At 73.9% G+C, this 16,801-nt stretch overlaps 3 protein-coding genes across 3 annotated transcripts; all 3 read left to right on the forward strand.

Annotated features, from left to right (window-relative positions):
- The first annotated feature begins 86 nt into the window (after positions 1 to 86).
- On the forward strand, positions 87 to 4,468 carry ARRB2 (arrestin beta 2). The gene is given in 16 exon segments (XM_072848648.1): positions 87 to 255; positions 897 to 927; positions 1,168 to 1,228; positions 1,372 to 1,416; positions 1,509 to 1,705; positions 1,995 to 2,054; positions 2,261 to 2,328; positions 2,446 to 2,581; positions 2,844 to 2,928; positions 3,231 to 3,303; positions 3,528 to 3,665; positions 3,778 to 3,861; positions 3,943 to 3,993; positions 3,995 to 4,020; positions 4,105 to 4,159; positions 4,265 to 4,468. Coding segments are annotated over 16 exon segments (1,230 nt in total). The 5' UTR covers positions 87 to 232; the 3' UTR covers positions 4,362 to 4,468.
- A 569-nt stretch (positions 4,469 to 5,037) lies between these two features.
- Positions 5,038 to 6,055, forward strand: MED11 (mediator complex subunit 11). Its single transcript, XM_072848649.1, has 3 exons — positions 5,038 to 5,167; positions 5,572 to 5,702; positions 5,787 to 6,055. The coding sequence occupies exons 1-3, from the start codon at positions 5,083 to 5,085 to the stop codon at positions 5,922 to 5,924; spliced, it is 354 nt and encodes a 117-aa protein (XP_072704750.1). The 5' UTR covers positions 5,038 to 5,082; the 3' UTR covers positions 5,925 to 6,055.
- A 2,891-nt stretch (positions 6,056 to 8,946) lies between these two features.
- On the forward strand, positions 8,947 to 16,686 carry ZMYND15 (zinc finger MYND-type containing 15). The gene is given in 12 exon segments (XM_072848589.1): positions 8,947 to 9,362; positions 9,817 to 10,027; positions 10,140 to 10,317; positions 10,750 to 10,828; positions 10,831 to 10,887; positions 11,133 to 11,280; positions 11,608 to 11,687; positions 12,490 to 12,606; positions 12,844 to 12,932; positions 15,792 to 15,893; positions 16,055 to 16,156; positions 16,636 to 16,686. Coding segments are annotated over 12 exon segments (1,566 nt in total). The 5' UTR covers positions 8,947 to 9,010.
- The last annotated feature ends 115 nt before the right edge of the window (positions 16,687 to 16,801 follow it).

Genomic DNA, 16,801 nt, shown 5'->3' on the forward strand with positions numbered 1-16,801 from the left:
CGGCGCGGGCGCCCCGGAAGGGGTCGCTGCCCGCCTCCCCCTCCCCGCCGTGACGTCGCTCACCCTCCTCCCCGCCGCGCCCTCGGATTGGCTGGGCCCTCCCCACGTGACCCGGGGCCTGGCCATGGCCTCGCTGCAGCCCGCGGTGACCCCCAGCCGGGCCCGGGCCCCCGCCAGCCCCGCATAGACCCGGCCCGCGGCACCCCCGGCCCGCGGCACCCCCGGCCCCAGCATGGGGGAGAAGGCGGGCACCCGGTGAGGGCGACCGGACGCGCCGCGCGTGGGCTGCGGGTGGCGGCGGCGGCGGCGGCGGCTGCCCCGGGGGCTGCGGCGATGGGGGGGAACCCCCCCACACACCTCCCCCTACCCCCTACCCCCCCGCCCAGCCCGGGGGGGGCGAGGGGCGCTGGGGGGGGCGGCCGGGACCCCGCGAGGGGGGCTGGGCAGGGGAAGTGCCCGGGGAGGAAGCGCGAGGGGAGGAAGCGCTGACCGCGGGGGGAGGGGGAACCTCTGCACCCCGAATGGGAGGGGGCGGCTGTGGGGCCCCGCCCAGCTCCACAGCTAACGGGCCCCGCGCGGCTGGTGGCCCCGGGGGGGCTCCATCCCCCTCCCCCCCCAGGGGAAGGGGCCCCGCGGCCACCCCCCGCCTCCTGCTGGGCAGAGAACAGGAGCTGCTGGGGCTGCCCCCCCCAGCGCCTCCCAGTCCGCCTCGGGGGGGACACGCACACGTTTTGGGGTGCTGAGGGCTCTTGGGGGGAGGCTGCGTGGTGCCCACGGAAAGGGGGGCAGGGGAAGCTGCCTGGCTTTGGGGGGCCCCCCCAAGACTCCTCTCTCCCCCCGCCCCCCAAAACACACCTCTCAAAAAAAAGCCCATTTGACCATTTTTTGCCCCCCAGGGTGTTCAAGAAATCCAGCCCCAACTGCAAGGTGAGGCCCTGGGGGGGGTTCAACCCCTGCCCCCCCTCCCGGGGGAACTTGGGGAACCCCAAACCCCCAGTTACGCATGACACGAGCTGTGCCCGTCCTCAGCCCGCTGTGGGGATGGGGGGGTGTTAGCATGCCCGTGCTGGCAGTTTGGGCTCCCCTCCCCCCCCGTGCCAGGGGGCTGCTGACCCCCTCCTTGGGGGGATGCCCATGGCCTGACCCCCCTGTACCTGCCCCCCCCAGCTCACGGTCTACTTGGGCAAGAGGGACTTCGTGGATCACCTGGACTGGGTGGACCCTGTGGGTGAGTGGGGGTTGGGGGCTGCTGGGGGATTTGAGGGGACCTGGGGGGTGCAGAGGGGCTGCTGGGGGGGCTGGGTTGCTCTGGGGCTGCCGTGGGGCGGCCGGGGGGCCCTCGCCTCCCCCTGACGCCCCCTCCTCTTGCAGATGGGGTGGTGCTGGTGGACCCCGACTACCTGAAGGACCGGAAAGGTGAGGGGCCGGGGGCACATCGGGGGGGCTCCCAGGTTCCCCCCCACCCCCCGTGGACGCCTGGGTCCCACGGCCGCCCCCCACCCCCGCAGTGTTCGTGACGCTGACCTGCGCCTTCCGCTACGGCCGGGAGGACCTGGACGTCCTGGGCCTGTCCTTCCGCAAGGACCTGTTCGCGGCCACCCGCCAGGCCGTGCCCCCCCTGCCCGAGGAGCGCCGGCCCCCCACGCGCCTGCAGCAGCGCCTGCTCCGCAAGCTGGGCCCCGCTGCCCACCCCTTCGCCTTCACGGTGAGCGCTGCCCCACGCCTGCCCCACAGCTGGCCTGGGGGGTCCTGCTGCCCGTGAGGTGCCTCGCCCCATAGCCAGCTTGGGGTCTTCTGCCCCACAGTTGGCCCCGTGGCTGGCCTGGGGGTCCTGCTGTCCATGGGGTGCCTTGCCCCATAGCCAGTTTGGGGTCTCCTGCCCCACAGCTGCCCCCACAGTCCCCCCAAGCCCCGGGGGGGCAGAGCCAGCCCCTCTCAGTGCCCCGGGACCCCCACGCCTCCCTGGTTACCCCCCGGCCCCTCTCGCCCCCCAGATCCCCCAGAACCTGCCCTGCTCCGTGACGCTGCAGCCCGGCCCCGAGGACACCGGCAAGGTGGGGCTGGGGGGGTTGTGGGGGGCGAGGGGGGCAATAGGGGAGGGGGCTTGGGGGGCTGTTGGGCCGGGGGTTCGTGGGGGGGCTATGAGGGCTGGGGGCTGTTTGGGGGCACAGGGGCTTTGAAGGGATCATTGGAGCGGGGGGAGGAATGTGGGGGGGGATGGCGTTATGGGGGTCCCATCCCGTGTCCCGTCCCCCCCCAGGCCTGCGGCGTCGACTACGAGATCCGGGCGTTCTGCGCTAAATCCCTGGAGGAGAAGATCCACAAGAGGTAGGGGGAACCCGGGCGTCCGCCTGCCCCCCGCCCCCTGCACCCCTCTCGGGGGGGACCCAGGGGTCCGGGCGCCCTGTCCCGGGACCCCGGCCTCTGGAGCCCCTTCCCCCCCAGGAACTCGGTGCGGCTGGTGATCCGGAAGGTTCAGTACGCGCCCGAGCAGCCCGGCCCTCAGCCCAGCGCCGAGACCACCCGGCACTTCCTCATGTCCGAGCGCTCTCTGCACCTGGAGGCCTCGCTGGACAAGGAGGTGGGGGGCTGGGGGGTCCGGGGGTCCCAGGCGTGGGGCAGGGGTTGGGGGGTCTTTGGGGGGGTTGGGGGTCCCAGGCGTGGGGCAGGGGCTGGGGGGTCTGTGGAGGGGGTCGGGGGTCCCAGGTGTGGGGCAGGGGCTGGGATGGGGGTCTATGGGGGGGTTTGGGGTCCCAGGCGTGGGGCAGGGCCCGGGGGGGGCTGTGGGCAGGGCTTCGGGGTGCCGTGGGGCAGGCCGTGGGTCGCTGAGGCTGTGCCCCCAGCTCTACTACCACGGGGAGCCCCTGAACGTCAACGTCCACGTCACCAACAACTCCAGCAAGAGCATCAAGAGGGTCAAGGTGGCCGGTACGGGGCTGGGGGGGCACGGGGGGGTGAGGGGGGATGTGGGGGACGTGAGGGGCTGTGGGGGGTGAGGGGGGACACGAAGGGATGGGGGGACTGGGGGGTGAGGAGGGGTGTGGGGGACATGAGGGGCTGGGGGGGTGAGGGGGGACACGAAGGGATGGGGGGACTGGGGGGTGAGGAGGAGGGGTGTGGGGGCTGGCGGGGACACGAGGGGCGAGGGGGGCTGGGGGGTGTGGGGGCCGTGGGGAGAGGGGGGGCTGCGGGGGAGGGGCCCGGGCCGGCTGACGCGGCCCCGCCCGCAGTGCGGCAGTTCGCCGACATCTGCCTGTTCAGCACGGCGCAGTACAAGTGCCCGGTGGCGCAGACGGAGCAGGAGTGAGTGACCCGACCCCCGACCCCCGACCCCTCGCCCTGGCGGTGACCCCGCAGGTCACCCGGGGTGACCCCACGCCCGCCCCCTTGCCCCTGGGGTGACCCTTGGCCCCCTGTCCTCAGAGTGACCCCTTGCCCCCGGGGTGACACCGCCCCCCCCCCCCCCCGGCACTGCGCCCCGCGGGGTGACCCCTGACCCCAGGTGACCCCTGACCCCGCGCCCCCAGGGACCAGGTGCCCCCCAGCGCCACCTTCTGCAAGGTCTACACCCTGACGCCGCTGCTGAGCCACAACCGGGAGCGGCGGGGGCTGGCGCTGGACGGCAAGCTGAAGCACGAGGACACCAACCTGGCCTCCAGCACCATGTGAGGGGCGCGGGGGCACGGGGGGACATCGCCCCCGCCCCGCGGGGAGGGGCAGAGCCGGGGGGTCCCCTGCGCACACACACACACCCCCCCCCTTAACCCTCTCTGGCAGCGTCAAGGAGGGGGCCAACAAGGAGGTGTTGGGGATCCTGGTGTCCTACCGCGTCAAGGTGAAGCTGGTGGTGGCCCGCGGCGGGTACGTGGGCGTCTGTGTGTCTGTGCGTCCCCGTGGCCCCCCGAGGCCCCCCCTGAGCCCCCTGACCCCCTCCTCCCCCAGGGACGTCTCGGTGGAGCTCCCCTTCGTCCTCATGCACCCCAAGCCCCCGAGCCCTGCCCCCTCCGCGGCCACGGTCAGGTAAGGGTTCGGGGGGGCACGGGGGCCTGGGGGGTCCGGGCCCTCCCCCAGGGTCACCCCACCCCCCTGTGCCCCCCCCCCCAGCCCTCCCCGAGACGGACGCTCCCCTCGACACCAACCTCATCGAGTTCGAGACCAAGTGAGTGACGGGGGCAGAGACCCACGGGGGGGCAAAGGCGGGCGGATGGGGGGGCCGGGGGGGTAACTCGGGGTGTCCCCCCGTGTCCCCCCCGTGTCCCCCCAGCTACGGGCCAGACGACGACATCGTCTTTGAGGACTTCGCCCGCCTGCGCCTGAAGGGGCTGAAGGACGAGAAAGACGACGAGGACCAGTTCTGCTAGGGACCCCCCCGGGACCCCTGAAACCCTCCCCCCCGCCCCCGGGACCGCTTGGAACCGCCCAGGGCCCCCTCCCTCCTTCTCCCTCCCCCTCCCTCTCTGACTGCTGTATGGGGTCCCCTCCCTTCCCCGGGGGGGCATTTCAGGGCACCCCAGCCCCCCAAGCACTGGACTTGACTGGGCATTACCCCGCCCCCGCTGTTTATATGTACATTAATTTTTAAAGAAGTTTTGGGGACCCGCCCCGCAGCTGTCTGCGTGTCCTTCCCCCCGCCCCGGCTGTGTCTGAGCGGGGGGGGGCGTTGGGGTAAATAAAACCTTTGAGTCGGGCGTGGCGGGAGGAGGGGGGATTTTGGGGGGATGGGGGGCTGAGGGGGGATTTTGGGGTGAAAAGGGGAGGATTGAGGGGGGGATTTCGGGGTGAAAGGGGGATGGGGGGCTGAGGGGGATTTCGGGGTGAAAGGGGGGGGATTGGGGGCTGGAGCGGCCCCTCTCCCCCCGGCCTGGGGAGGCGGGAGGACCGGGGGTCACCGAGACGCTTCCTAGAGTGGCCGTGGAGGACCGCGGCACCATAGAGCGCTCGCCAGAGGGAGCCCTGTCGTCGCTTCCGGGCCACGTGACGCGCGGGGTGGGGTAGGGGTGGCCGCCGGGAGTGGTGATGCCAGAGGGGCGGCGCATGCGCGGCCGGAAGCGGAAGCGGCGGGTACGGCGGCCGGCGCGGGCCATGGCGGGCTACGGGGTGGCGAACGAGCGGCTGCGCGTGCTGGAGGAGCTGGAGCGCGAGATCGGCGCCTCCCTGCAGAGCGCCGGTGGGCGGGGCGGGGCCTCGTCGGGGGCGGGGCCTCGGCAGGGGCGGGGTCTCGGGCGCTCTCTGTGGACGGTGCTTACAGGGCGGGGCCTCCTCGGGGGCGGGGTCATCTCTGAGGGGGCTGGGGGCAGAGCGTCTGTGTGGGTGGGGCTTAAGGGGGCGGGGCCGGTGGGTGGGGCAGGGCCTTTGACCTCTCCCCTTCTCCGGAGCCACCTAGTGGGTGGGGTCAGGGGGTGTGGCCTACCCTGGGGTCACGGGTGAGGGGTCAGGGGGTGAGAGGTCATGCTCCAGGCCTTACCCTGGGGGGTGGATCCGGGGGTGGGGTGGGGGGGGCGCTGGGGTCATGCCCCCAGGCTGGGGTCAGGGTTGAGAGGTCAGGGGTCACGCATCACGCCCCGCCCACAGGCACGGTGATCCTGGAGCTGTCGAAGGAGAAGGCCGGGGAGCGGCTGCTGGAGCGCCAGGCCGCCCAGTTCAGCGCCGCCGTCCAGAAGGTCGAGTCCGAGCTCTCGGCCCAGATCCGCTACCTCACCCAGGTCAGGGGCGGGGTCAGGGGCGGGGTCAGGGGGCGGGGGGTTCAGGGGTCCGGGCGGGCGTCACCCCAGCTCCGCCCTCCCCAGGTGGCCACGGGGCAACCCCACGAGGGCTCCAGCTACTCGGCCCGCAAGGCCTGTCAGATGGCGCTGAACCGGGTGGACTACGCCCGGCTGAAGCTGGGGGAGCTGGCGCGGGCCTGCGAGCAGATGCTGGAGCCCTGACGGGGGACAGCGGGGACATCGTGGGACACCGTGGGACGCAGACACGGCCCCCGGCTGCCCCCTCCCGCCGCCCACACACCAGGGACACGCTAAGGACACGCCAAAATAAAGGGAAGCCGTGGTGGCCTTCAGGCCCGGCTGAGCCTGTCTCTGTCCCCCGACACGCGTGTGCTGCTGACATGCGTGTGCGCCAGGCTACCGCCCCCTCTACCCTGCCCCCCCTCCCCCCCCGGACACAGGTCTGGGGGCAAAGCCAGCTCTTTAATCGCGGCAGGGGAAGGGGCCCCCTGTGTGCTGGGGGACGGTGGCGGGACCCAGCTCAGAGGCGTTCACAGGGGCCGTACCCTGGCCCCACATCTGTGGGGCAGGAGAGGGGTGTCAGGGCTTCGGGGGGGGGGCCTGGCCCCCTGCCTCTCCTGGCCCCCCAGCAGCCCCCCTGGCAGGCCAGGACCCCCCCCAGGCCCAGGCTGGCTCCCAGCAGGACCATCCCCATGGCCAGCCCCACAGAGAGGGGGGCCAGCCCCACAGCAGGCAGTGGCGTCTGGGGGTCCTGCCCCATGGCTTCCTGGTGGATCCAGCCTGTGGGGGTGGGGGGCAAGGCCTGGGGTCCCCCTGGGAGCTGCCCCCCAGCCCCGCCACGGTGCCCCTCACCCAGCCTCGAGGCTGGGGGCTGGGGGGCTGCGCCTCACTATGGGGCCGGCTGGGGGTCCCTCTGGGGCTGGGGGGCTCAGTGGGGCCAGGGGGCTGGCAGGGGGTCTGTCTGGGGGTCCATCCGTAGCCGGGGGTCTGTCTTTAGCTGGGGGCCGTCTGTAGGTTGGTCCGTAGCTGGGGGTCCAGCCACGGGGCGGTCTTTAGCGGGCGTGCCGTCCGTGGGTCTGTCTGTAGCCGGGGGTCTGGCCAGGGGTCTCTGAGCCACTGTGGGGGGAAGAGGAAGGGGTGAGAGGGTTAAGGTTCCTCCCAGGTGTGGGGCAGCCCCGGGGGCTCCCCCACCCCCGAGGCGTGGGGTGGGGACCCACCTTGGTGCTCCCAGAGCTGCAGCAGCTCCACGACCCACGGCGAGTCCTGGAGCCCACAGAGCCGCTTGTGGGGCAGCACGAACCTGGGGGGGCACGGGGGCTGTTATGGGGCACAGGGGGCATGGGAGGGACATGGGGGGCTGCTGTGGGGCACAGGAGGGACATGGGGGGCTGCTGTGGGGCACGGGGGGATCTCCCACCTCTAGGCCCCAGACTCCATCTATGGGGCAGGGACAGGCCCTGTCTGTGGGGCCAGCCCCCCCGCCCATGTCTCCATCCCCCCCCCCTCAGAGCTTCCTGGGCACCAGTTCCCAGTTCCTCTTTTCCTACTGGGGGGGGGGGCAGCCATAGGCGCTGGGGGCCCCGTGGGGCGGGGCTCTGAGGACAGGGTCTGGGGTGCTGGGGGTCTCCGGGGGGTCCCGGGGGTCCCTCACCTGCGCACGTGGTTGGGGCAGAGCTCCGCCCGCAGCACGTGGGGGCCAGGGGGCAGGCGCACGGCGGGGGGCTCCCGGGGCCAGCGGTGGGTGCAGGCGCAGGCCCCCGCCGAGCCCCCACGTTCCCCAGCGCTGCGGGGGAGGGGTCGAGGTCAGCGGCGGGGGCACCGGCCCGGGATCCCCGGGACCCCCGGCCCCAGCGCCCCGCCTCGGCCTGCCCCGGAGCTGCCCCCCGCCCCGGTCCCGGAGCCCCCAGCCCCGGTTCCCCCACTCTGCCCGGTCCCGGTGCCCCTCGTCCTCCCCGAATCCCGGTGCCCCTGGTCCCCGTTCCCCTCGTTCTGGCCCGGTGCCCCTTGTCCCCTCTGGGCCCGGTGCCCCCGGTCCCGGTGCCCCTCACCCTCCCTGACTCTCTCGGCCCCGGTTCTGCTCGTTGTCCCCCGGTGGCCCCGGCCCCGGTGCCCCCCAGCCCGGGTTCTCCCGCTCTTGCCCGGCCCCGGTGCCCCCGGCCCCGGTGCCCCCGGTACCTCCCCAGGGCAGCAGCAGCAGCAGCGGCAGCAGCCCCGGCCCCATGGCGCGGCCGGACCGTGGGAACCGGGCGGGGGCGGCACCGCGAGCCCCGCCCGACGGAACCGCCCGCGGGCTGCCCCGCCCCCTCCCCCCGCCCCGCCCGGGACCCCCGGGCACCGACACTGGCACGGGGACCGGCACCGGCACCGGCACCGGGACACCCCCCGAGGCCCCCCGAACCGGGGCGCCCCGAACCGGGACCCCCCCCGGGGCACCGGCACCCCCCCGCCGCCCTCCGCCTCTCGGTTTCGGTTTCGGTTTCGGTTTCGCTGACGGACCGAGCCGGTGTCTTTCCTGGCAGCGCGACCTCACCGCCGCTCCCTGACGTCATGCCCCGCCCCACGGCGGCGTGCCGGCCCCGGGGTCTCCGGGAGGGGCTCCTGGGGGCGGGGCGAGGGCGGGGTCCCCCGTGATGTCACGCGCGTCATGTCACCTGCGTCATGTCACAGGCGTGGCGCTGGGCTTCGGGCTGTAGCATCGCCTGTGACATCACGCACGTCACGGGGGTGGCTTCAGGGCGGGGCAGGGCCGGGGGAGCCCCCTCCCCTCCCCCCCCGCACTGCCCCCCCGCACTGCCCCACCCTCCGCGTTCCAGCCAATCAGCGCCGCCGGGGGGAGGAGCGCGATGACGTCACAGCGAGGCGGGAAAGCCCCGCGGTATTTACCTTTGAATCTGCCCGGGCGGGAGGTGGCGGAGGGGGGCGGGGGCGGGGGGAGGAGGAGGAGGAGGAGGAGGAGGAGGAGGAGGGGAGGGGGAGGGGAGGGGGAGGGGAGGAGCAGAGCCGGGGGCTGGGGGTGCCGGGGCTGGGGGCGCCGGGTCGGGGGTTTCTGGGGGTGCAGGGTCTCGGGGTGCCGGGGTGGGGGGTCTGGGGTTTCTGGGGGTGCCGGGTCTCGGGGTGCCGGGTTGGGGCGGTCTGGGGGTGCAGGGTCTGGGGGTGCCGGGTCGGGGGGTGCCGGGTCGGGGGGTGCCGGGTCGTGGGGTGCCGGGTCGGGGGGTGCCGGGTCGGGGGGTGCCGGGTTGGGGCGTCCGGGGCTGCCGGCCCCGGGGGACCCCGCGCTGTGCCCCCAGATGGAGTTCCTGACCGGGTACCGGGCCGAGCTGCTGGAGCTGGTCTCGCTGGTGCTGGGCTGGCGGCGGGGGGCCGGGGGGGCCCCCCCGGGGCCGGGGGCGCTGCGGCGGCTGCGCCCCGGGCCCGGGCCCTGGGTGCTGCACGCGCTGCCCAACGCCCGCCTGGGCGTGGCCCTGCCCGCGGGGGGGGCCCGGCGGGGGGGCGGGGGGGGGCCCTGCGGGGGCCCCCGGGGTCCCCTCTGCGGGGACACGGCCCTGACGCTGCCCGACCTGCGCCGCGCCCTGGCCTTCGTCAGCCTGGAGGAGGAGGGGGAGGAGGAGGAGGAGGAGGAAGGCGGGGGGGCCCCCCCAGGTAGCGGGACCCCCCCCAAAGGGACCCCCGGACCCCAAAGCGGGGCCCTGAGCTCCCCACCCGGGACGGGGCCCTCGTCCCGTGGGACCCCAAGGGGACCCCGCGCCCCCCGGGAAGTTCAGGTGGGGCCTGAACTTCACCCTGGGGACCCCGAGTCCGAGCCCACAGGGACCCCCAGGTCCCCCCGCGGGACCCTGAGCGCGACCCCAGAGGGACCCCGTGATCCCCCCCCATGGGACCCCAAACCTGACCCCGAGGGACTCGCAACCCCGGCGGGGGGACCCCAAACCTGACCCTCGAAGGGACCCCATGGGGCACCTGGGGTGACCCCCACCTCCCAGGACCCCCGACCCCCCGAGCGCCGTCCCCCAGGGACCCCAGCCCCCTGAGTGCCCGTGACCCCCTGGCCCCTCTGACCCCCGCCCCGCCATGACCCCCGACCCCCCGTCCCCAGGGCAGCTGCTGGTGGTGACGTGGGTGCTGCTGCTGACGGACGCCCGCGGGGTCCCCCTGGGCTTCGACTTCGAGCTGGGGTCCCCCGAGCCCCCGCGCCCCCCGCCGCGCCGGGCCCTCCCCCTGCTCTGCCGCGCCATGGGGTGCCCCATGGCGGGGGGACCCCCCCGCCGCCCCCGCCAGCTCGCCGTGGGGGACGCCGGCCTGCACGCGTGAGTGACCCCCACCCCCCGGCACCTTCCGGGGTGCCCCCCATGTCACCCCCCGGGACATACGTCCCCACCCACCCAGGGGTGACCCCCCGTGACACCCCGTGTCCCCCAGCGCCCTGCAGCCGGCCACCGCCCGCCTGGGGGTGACGCTGGTGGGGACCCCCTGTGGGGCTGGGGGCCCCCCCACCCTCGGCCCCCCGCGCTGCGCTCCGCCTCTGCCACGCCTGCGGGGGCTGGCCAGGACCCCCTGCCGTGGTGAGGGGGCACGGGGGAGCATTGGGGTGCAGGGGGTGCAGAGGGGTGCAGGGGGGCCATTGGGGTGGAGGGGGTGCGGGGGGCATGGGGTGCACGGGGGGCATTGGGGTGCAGGCGGAGCATTGGGGGGCAGGGGGACAGAGGGGTACCGGGGGGCCCAGGGGTGCACAGTGGGGGCTCCGAGGCACCAGAGGGGACGGGGGTCGCCGGGGGATGCAAAGGAGTGGGGGGCATTGGGGTTCGGGGGCATTGGGGTGCAATGGGGCACAGGGCGGTCCAGGCCCCCCCCGCCACCGACCCCCCCCAGCCCGCAGTGCCGGGCCGTGCTGCTCCGAGGGGTGCGTGGGGCGCATGTGGGTGCAGAGGGGTTTGGGGGTGCACGGGGGGTGGGGTTGCAGGGGGGCTTGGGGGTGCATTGGGGTGCCGGGGCTCCTGCCCCCCCCACTGACCCTGCCCCCAGCCCGCAGTGCGGGGCCGTGCCCTACTGGCCCGAGGGGTGCCGGGCGGCCGAGGCTTTCGGGGTGCACCGGGGCTGGTGCCAGCGGCTCGGGGGTTCATGGGGCGCGCGGCCGCCCTGGCCCAGCTGCCCTTCACCTTCACCGCAGGTGGGGGGCAAGGGCTGGGGGGGCTGGGGTGCCATGGGGGCGGGTTTGGGGGTGCGGTTGGGAGGGGCTGGGGCGCAATGGGGTGCAGCAGGCTGCTGGGGCGCGGTGGGGTGCTGGGGGGGCGGTAGGGTCGGGGGGGCGCAGTGGGGTGCTGGGGGTGCAATGGGTGCCGCAGGGCACATCGGGGTGCGGTGGGGTGCCGTGGGGTGCCGTGGGTGCCATGGGGTGTCCGCCTGCCCCCCCAGAGGTGACGAGCGAGACCTTCGACAAGGAGCGCTTCCTGGGGGCGCGGGGGCTCACCCGGGGGGGCTGGGCCCACCTCAGCATGCTGGTGCGGGCCCCCGACTACGGCGTGGGGCTGGGGGGGCTGCCACCCCCCCGGGACCCCTCACGGTGAGCAGCTGCAGGGGGGACGGAGGGACCGGGGAGCACGGGGGGGTCTGGGGGGCAATGGGGGTAAGTGGGGGGCTCGGGGGGCAATGGGGGATAATTGGGGGTTCCAGAGGGCACCGGGGGATAACTGGGGGCACTGGGGGTAACTGGGGGGCTCTGGGGGGCAACGGGGGAGTGCTGAGAGGGTAGCGGGGGGCTCGGGGAGCAATGGGGGCACTGGGGGAGCACTGAGGGGGCAACTGGGGGCTCCGGGGGCTACTGGGGGCTCCAGGAGGAATTGGGGGTGCTGGGGTTGGGGGCTCGCTGATGCCCTCTGCCCCCCCCCAGCGCCCCCCTTCGAGGAGCTGCAGCCCGCCGGGGAGGTGGGGCTGCCCCCGCCCCCGAGCCCCCAGCCAGCGGCTTCTTCAGTGAGTGCTGGTGGCACGGGGGCGTCGGGGCGCGGGGGCTTCGGAGGGAGGCACTGGGGGTGCGGGGGGCGTTGGGGGCTGCAGCGCGGGGGACAGTGGGGACATTTGAGGGTGCATGGGGGACACCGGGGGTGTGCGGCGTGCGCCGGGGGCTGCTGGGGGTGCTGCGGGGGCTGGGGGGCCGTGGGGTGCAGCAGGGTGCCGTGGGGGTGCCGTGGGGATGCTGTGGGGTGCCGTGGGGTGCAGCAGGGTGCCGTGGGGGTGCCGTGGGGTGCCGTGGGGATGCCGTGGGGTGCCGTGGGGTGCAGCAGGGTGCCGTGGGGGTGCCGTGGGGATGCCGTGGGGATGCCGTGGGGTGCAGCAGGGTGCCGTGGGGGTGCTGTGGGGTGCCGTGGGGTGCAGCAGGGTGCCGTGGGGGTGCCGTGGGGATGCTGTGGGGTGCCGTGGGGTGCAGCAGGGTGCCGTGGGGGTGCCGTGGGGGTGCCGTGGGGGTGCCGTGGGGTGCCGTGGGGATGCCGTGGGGTGCCGTGGGGGTGCCGTGGGGTGCCGTGGGGTGCAGCAGGGTGCCGTGGGGTGCCGTGGGGATGCTGTGGGGTGCCGTGGGGTGCAGCAGGGTGCCGTGGGGGTGCCGTGGGGATGCTGTGGGGTGCCGTGGGGTGCAGCAGGGTGCCGTGGGGTGCCGTGGGGATGCCGTGGGGTGCCGTGGGGTGCAGCAGGGTGCCGTGGGGGTGCTGTGGGGTGCCGTGGGGTGCAGCAGGGTGCCGTGGGGTGCCGTGGGGTGCAGCAGGGTGCCTGCCCCCAGGCTCCTGGCAGCAGTACTACGCCTGGCGGGGGCTGCCCCTCAGCTCCCCCCTGGCCGCGCTGCTCTGCTACCCCCTGAGCCTCTACTACGTCATCACCAGCCTCGTACCCCAGCACTGTGAGCGGGGCCGGGGACATGGGGGGCACAGGGGACTCGGGGGGCACAGGGGGGCATGGGGGACACGGGGGACACAGGGGACCCGGGGGGCCAGGGGTGCCTGCAGGGCCAGATCCTCCCCCCGGTCCGGGAGGTCGCCCTCGGGGGTCCTCGCCTGAGGAGCCCTCGGGGGGTGCTGCGGGGGGTCCCTTTGCGGAGCCGCGGGGGCCCCACTGAGGGTCCCTCGGGGTCCCCCAGTCCCGGAGCTGAACATCCTGAGGAAGCGCTCGCTGCGGGTGCAGGTGGAGGAGAGCGGGGGGGAGCTGCAGCTGGTGGGGCTCTTCTGGGTGAGCGCTGGGGGCACTGGGGGGACTGGGAGGGACTGGGGGCACTGCAGGGACTGGAAGCACTGGGAGGGACGGGGGAGACTGGGGGGACTGGGAACACTGGGGGCACTGGGGGGACTGGGAGGGACTGGGAGCACTGGAGGGACAGAGACGGACTGGGAGCACTGGGGCACTGGGAGGGAGTGGGGGCACTGGGGGGACTGGGAGCACTGGGAGCCCTGGGGCACTGGGAGCCCTGGGGCACTGGGAGCACTGGGGACACTGGGGGCACTGGGGACACTGGGAGCACTGGGGACACTGGGAGCACTGGGAGCACCGGGAGCACTGGGGCACTGGGAGCACGGGGGACACTGGGAGCACCGGGAGCACTGGGAGCACTGGAGCACTGGGAGCACTGGGCCTCTGGGAGCACTGGGGCACCGGGAGCACCGGGAGCACTGGGAGCACTGGAGCACTGGGAACACTGAGGACACTGAAGCACTGGGAGCACCAGGAGCACCGGGAGCACTGGGGCACTGGGATCACTGGGGCACTGGGGGCACTGGGAGCACTGGGGCACTGGGATCACTGGGGCACTGGGGGCACTGGGAGCACTGGGGCACTGGGAGCATTGGGGGCACTGGGGGCACTGGGAGCACTGGGAGCACTGAGGACACTGAAGCACTGGGAGCACGGGGGACACTGGGAGCACTGGGGCACTGGGAGCACTGGGGCTCTGGGTGCACTGGGGGCACTGGGAGCACTGGGAGCACTGGGCCTCTGGGAGCACTGGGAGCACTGGAGCACTGGGAGCACTGGGGGCACTGGGAGCACTGGAGCACTGGGGCTCTGGGACCACTGGGAGCACTGGGGCACTGGGAGCACTGGGAGCACTGGGAGCACTGGGAGCACTGGGGCACTGGGAGCACTGGGGCACTGGGAGCACTGGGCCTCTGGGAGCACTGGAGTACCGGGGCACTGGGAGCACTGGGAGCACTGGGAGCACAGGGGACACTGGGAGCACCGGGAGCACTGGGGCACTGGGAGCACTGGGAGCACCTGGAGCACTGGGGCACTACGGACACTTTGAGCACTGGGAGCACTGGGAGCACTGGAGCAGTGGGAGCACTGAGGACACTGAAGCACTGGGAGCACAGGGGACACTGGGAGCACTGGGGCACTGGGAGCACTGGGGCACTGGGCCTCTGGGAGCACTGGGAGCACTGGAGCACTGGGGCACTGGGAGCACTGGGGCTCTGGGAGCACTGGGGCACCGGGAGCACCGGGAGCACTGGGAGCACTGGAGCACTGGGAACACTGAGGACACTGAAGCACTGGGAGCACCAGGAGCACCGGGAGCACTGGGGCACTGGGATCACTGGGGCACTGGGGGCACTGGGAGCACTGGGGCACTGGGATCACTGGGGCACTGGGGGCACTGGGAGCACTGGGGCACTGGGAGCATTGGGGGCACTGGGGGCACTGGGAGCACTGGGAGCACTGAGGACACTGAAGCACTGGGAGCACGGGGGACACTGGGAGCACTGGGGCACTGGGAGCACTGGGGCTCTGGGAGCACTGGGGGCACTGGGAGCACTGGGAGCACTGGGCCTCTGGGAGCACTGGGAGCACTGGGAGCACTGGAGCACTGGGAGCACTGGGGGCACTGGGAGCACTGGGAGCACTGAGGACACTGAAGCACTGGGAGCACGGGGGACACTGGGAGCACTGGAGCACTGGGGCTCTGGGACCACTGGGAGCACTGGGGCACTGGGAGCACTGGGAGCACTGGGAGCACTGGGAGCACTGGGGCACTGGGAGCACTGGGCCTCTGGGAGCACTGGAGTACCGGGGCACTGGGAGCACTGGGAGCACTGGGAGCACAGGGGACACTGGGAGCACCGGGAGCACTGGGGCACTGGGAGCACTGGGAGCACCTGGAGCACTGGGGCACTACGGACACTTTGAGCACTGGGAGCACTGGGAGCACTGGAGCAGTGGGAGCACTGAGGACACTGAAGCACTGGGAGCACGGGGGACACTGGGAGCACTGGGGCACTGGGAGCACTGGGGCACTGGGCCTCTGGGAGCACTGGGAGCACTGGAGCACTGGGGCACTGGGAGCACTGGGGCTCTGGGAGCACTGGGAGCACTGGGGCACTGGGAGCACTGGGAGCACGGGGCCTCTGGGAGCACTGGGAGCACTGGGGCACTGGGAGCACTGGGAGCACTGGGCCTCTGGGAGCACTGGGAGCACTGGGCCTCTGGGAGCACTGGAGTACTGGGGCACTGGGAGCACTGGGAGCACAGGGGACACTGGGAGCACCGGGAGCACTGGGGCACTGGGAGCACCGGGAGCACTGGAGCACTGGGGCACTACGGACACTTTGAGCACTGGGGGCCACTGGGAGCACTGGGAGCACCGGGAGCACTGGGGCACTATGGACACTTTGAGCACTGGGAGCACTGGGAGCACTGGAGCACTGGGAGCACTGAGGACACTGAAGCACTGGGAGCACGGGGGACACTGGGGCACTGGGAGCTCTGGGAGCACTGGGGCTCTGGGAGCACTGGGGCACTGGGGCACTGGGAGCACTGGGGCACTGGGAGCACTGGGGCTCTGGGAGCACTGGGGGCACTGGGAGCACTGGGAGCACTGGGAGCACTGAGGACACTGAAGCACTGGGAGCACGGGGGACACTGGGAGCACTGGGGCTCTGGGAGCACTGGGAGCACTGGGGCACTGGGAGCACTGGGAACACTGGGAGCACTGGGGCTCTGGGAGCACTGGGGCACTGGGAGCACTGGGAGCACTGGGGCACTGGGAGCACTGGGAGCACTGGAGCACTGGGGCCGGCCGGGGTCTCACCCCCGCTGCAGGAGCTCTCGGTGCTGCTGCCCGGCCTCTCCCTGGAGCTGCTGTTCCTGGGGGGCTCCGTGCCCCCCCCCCTGGACGGGCGCCGGTTCCTGCTGCAGCGCACGGTGGGGGCTGGCGCCGGGGGCACGGGGGGCACGGGGGGCGCGGGGGCAGGGAAGCGCTTCGGGGGCAAAGGGGGCCTGGGGCGGTCGGGGAGGGGGTTGGGGTGCTGGGGGGCCGGGGGGCCGTGCCCCCGGCCGAGTTCCTGATGGCCCCCCCGCCCCAGGAGGTGCAGGAGCTGCTCCCAGGGACCCCCCGAAGGCGGGGGGCCGCAGGGGGTGCAGGTGGGGTTCAGCACCCGCCCGGCCCCCGCCCGACCTCGTCATCGGTGAGCGGGGACACGGGGGGACACGGGGGGAACGGCGGGCGAGGGGCGATGTGGGGGGCACGGGGGGCAGTTGGGGGGTGCAGGAGGGGGTTGGGGGTTTGGGGGCAGTTGGGGGCGGGTGGGTTGGGGGCACGGGGGCTGTTGCGGGGGTAGGGGGTTTGGGGGGCACGGGGGGAAGTTGGGGGGCAGGGGAGGTTGGGGGCACGGGGGCAGTTGGGGGTCCGTCAGGGTCACGTGGGGTCTCTGGGTTCCCCCCCCAGGGTTCAACCCCGGCTTTGCCCTGAAGGAGTCGTGGCTCAGCGCCCTCCCCGCCTGCAGGTCAGCCCCTGGGACCCCGAAACCCCGGGGACCCCCAACACCCCCCGGACCCCAGTAACTCCCTGGGGACCCCCAACACCCCTGGGGACCCCCTAACGCCCCCGGGGACCCCAATAACCCCCTGGGGCCCCTCCCACCCCTGATTCCCCCCCGATCTCCAGACGATGCCTCCCGGGGCCCCCCATACCCCTGGGGACCCCAGGAACCCCTAAGGAGCCCCCCGAGCCCCCCCCCCCCAGGACCCCAGCACCCGCCAGCACCCCAACAGCCCCGGGTCTGGGGGGGGCGGGGGGCGGCCCCGGTCCGAGGGGTCTCCCGGGGGGAGGG

This window comes from Ciconia boyciana, chromosome 32, assembly GCF_034638445.1.
Source record: "Ciconia boyciana chromosome 32, ASM3463844v1, whole genome shotgun sequence".
Lineage (NCBI taxonomy): Eukaryota > Metazoa > Chordata > Aves > Ciconiiformes > Ciconiidae > Ciconia > Ciconia boyciana.

What these genes read in the sequence shown, in the direction of transcription:
- MED11 (XM_072848649.1), top strand. Translation starts at nt 5,083, where the DNA reads ATGGCGGGCTACGGGGTGGCGAACGAGCGGCTGCGCGTGCTGGAGGAG. An exon ending in CGCCTCCCTGCAGAGCGCCG is followed by an intron (nt 5,168 to 5,571) that starts GTGGGCGGGGCG and finishes CCCCGCCCACAG; the next exon opens with GCACGGTGATCCTGGAGCTG. An exon ending in AGATCCGCTACCTCACCCAG is followed by an intron (nt 5,703 to 5,786) that starts GTCAGGGGCGGG and finishes CGCCCTCCCCAG; the next exon opens with GTGGCCACGGGGCAACCCCA.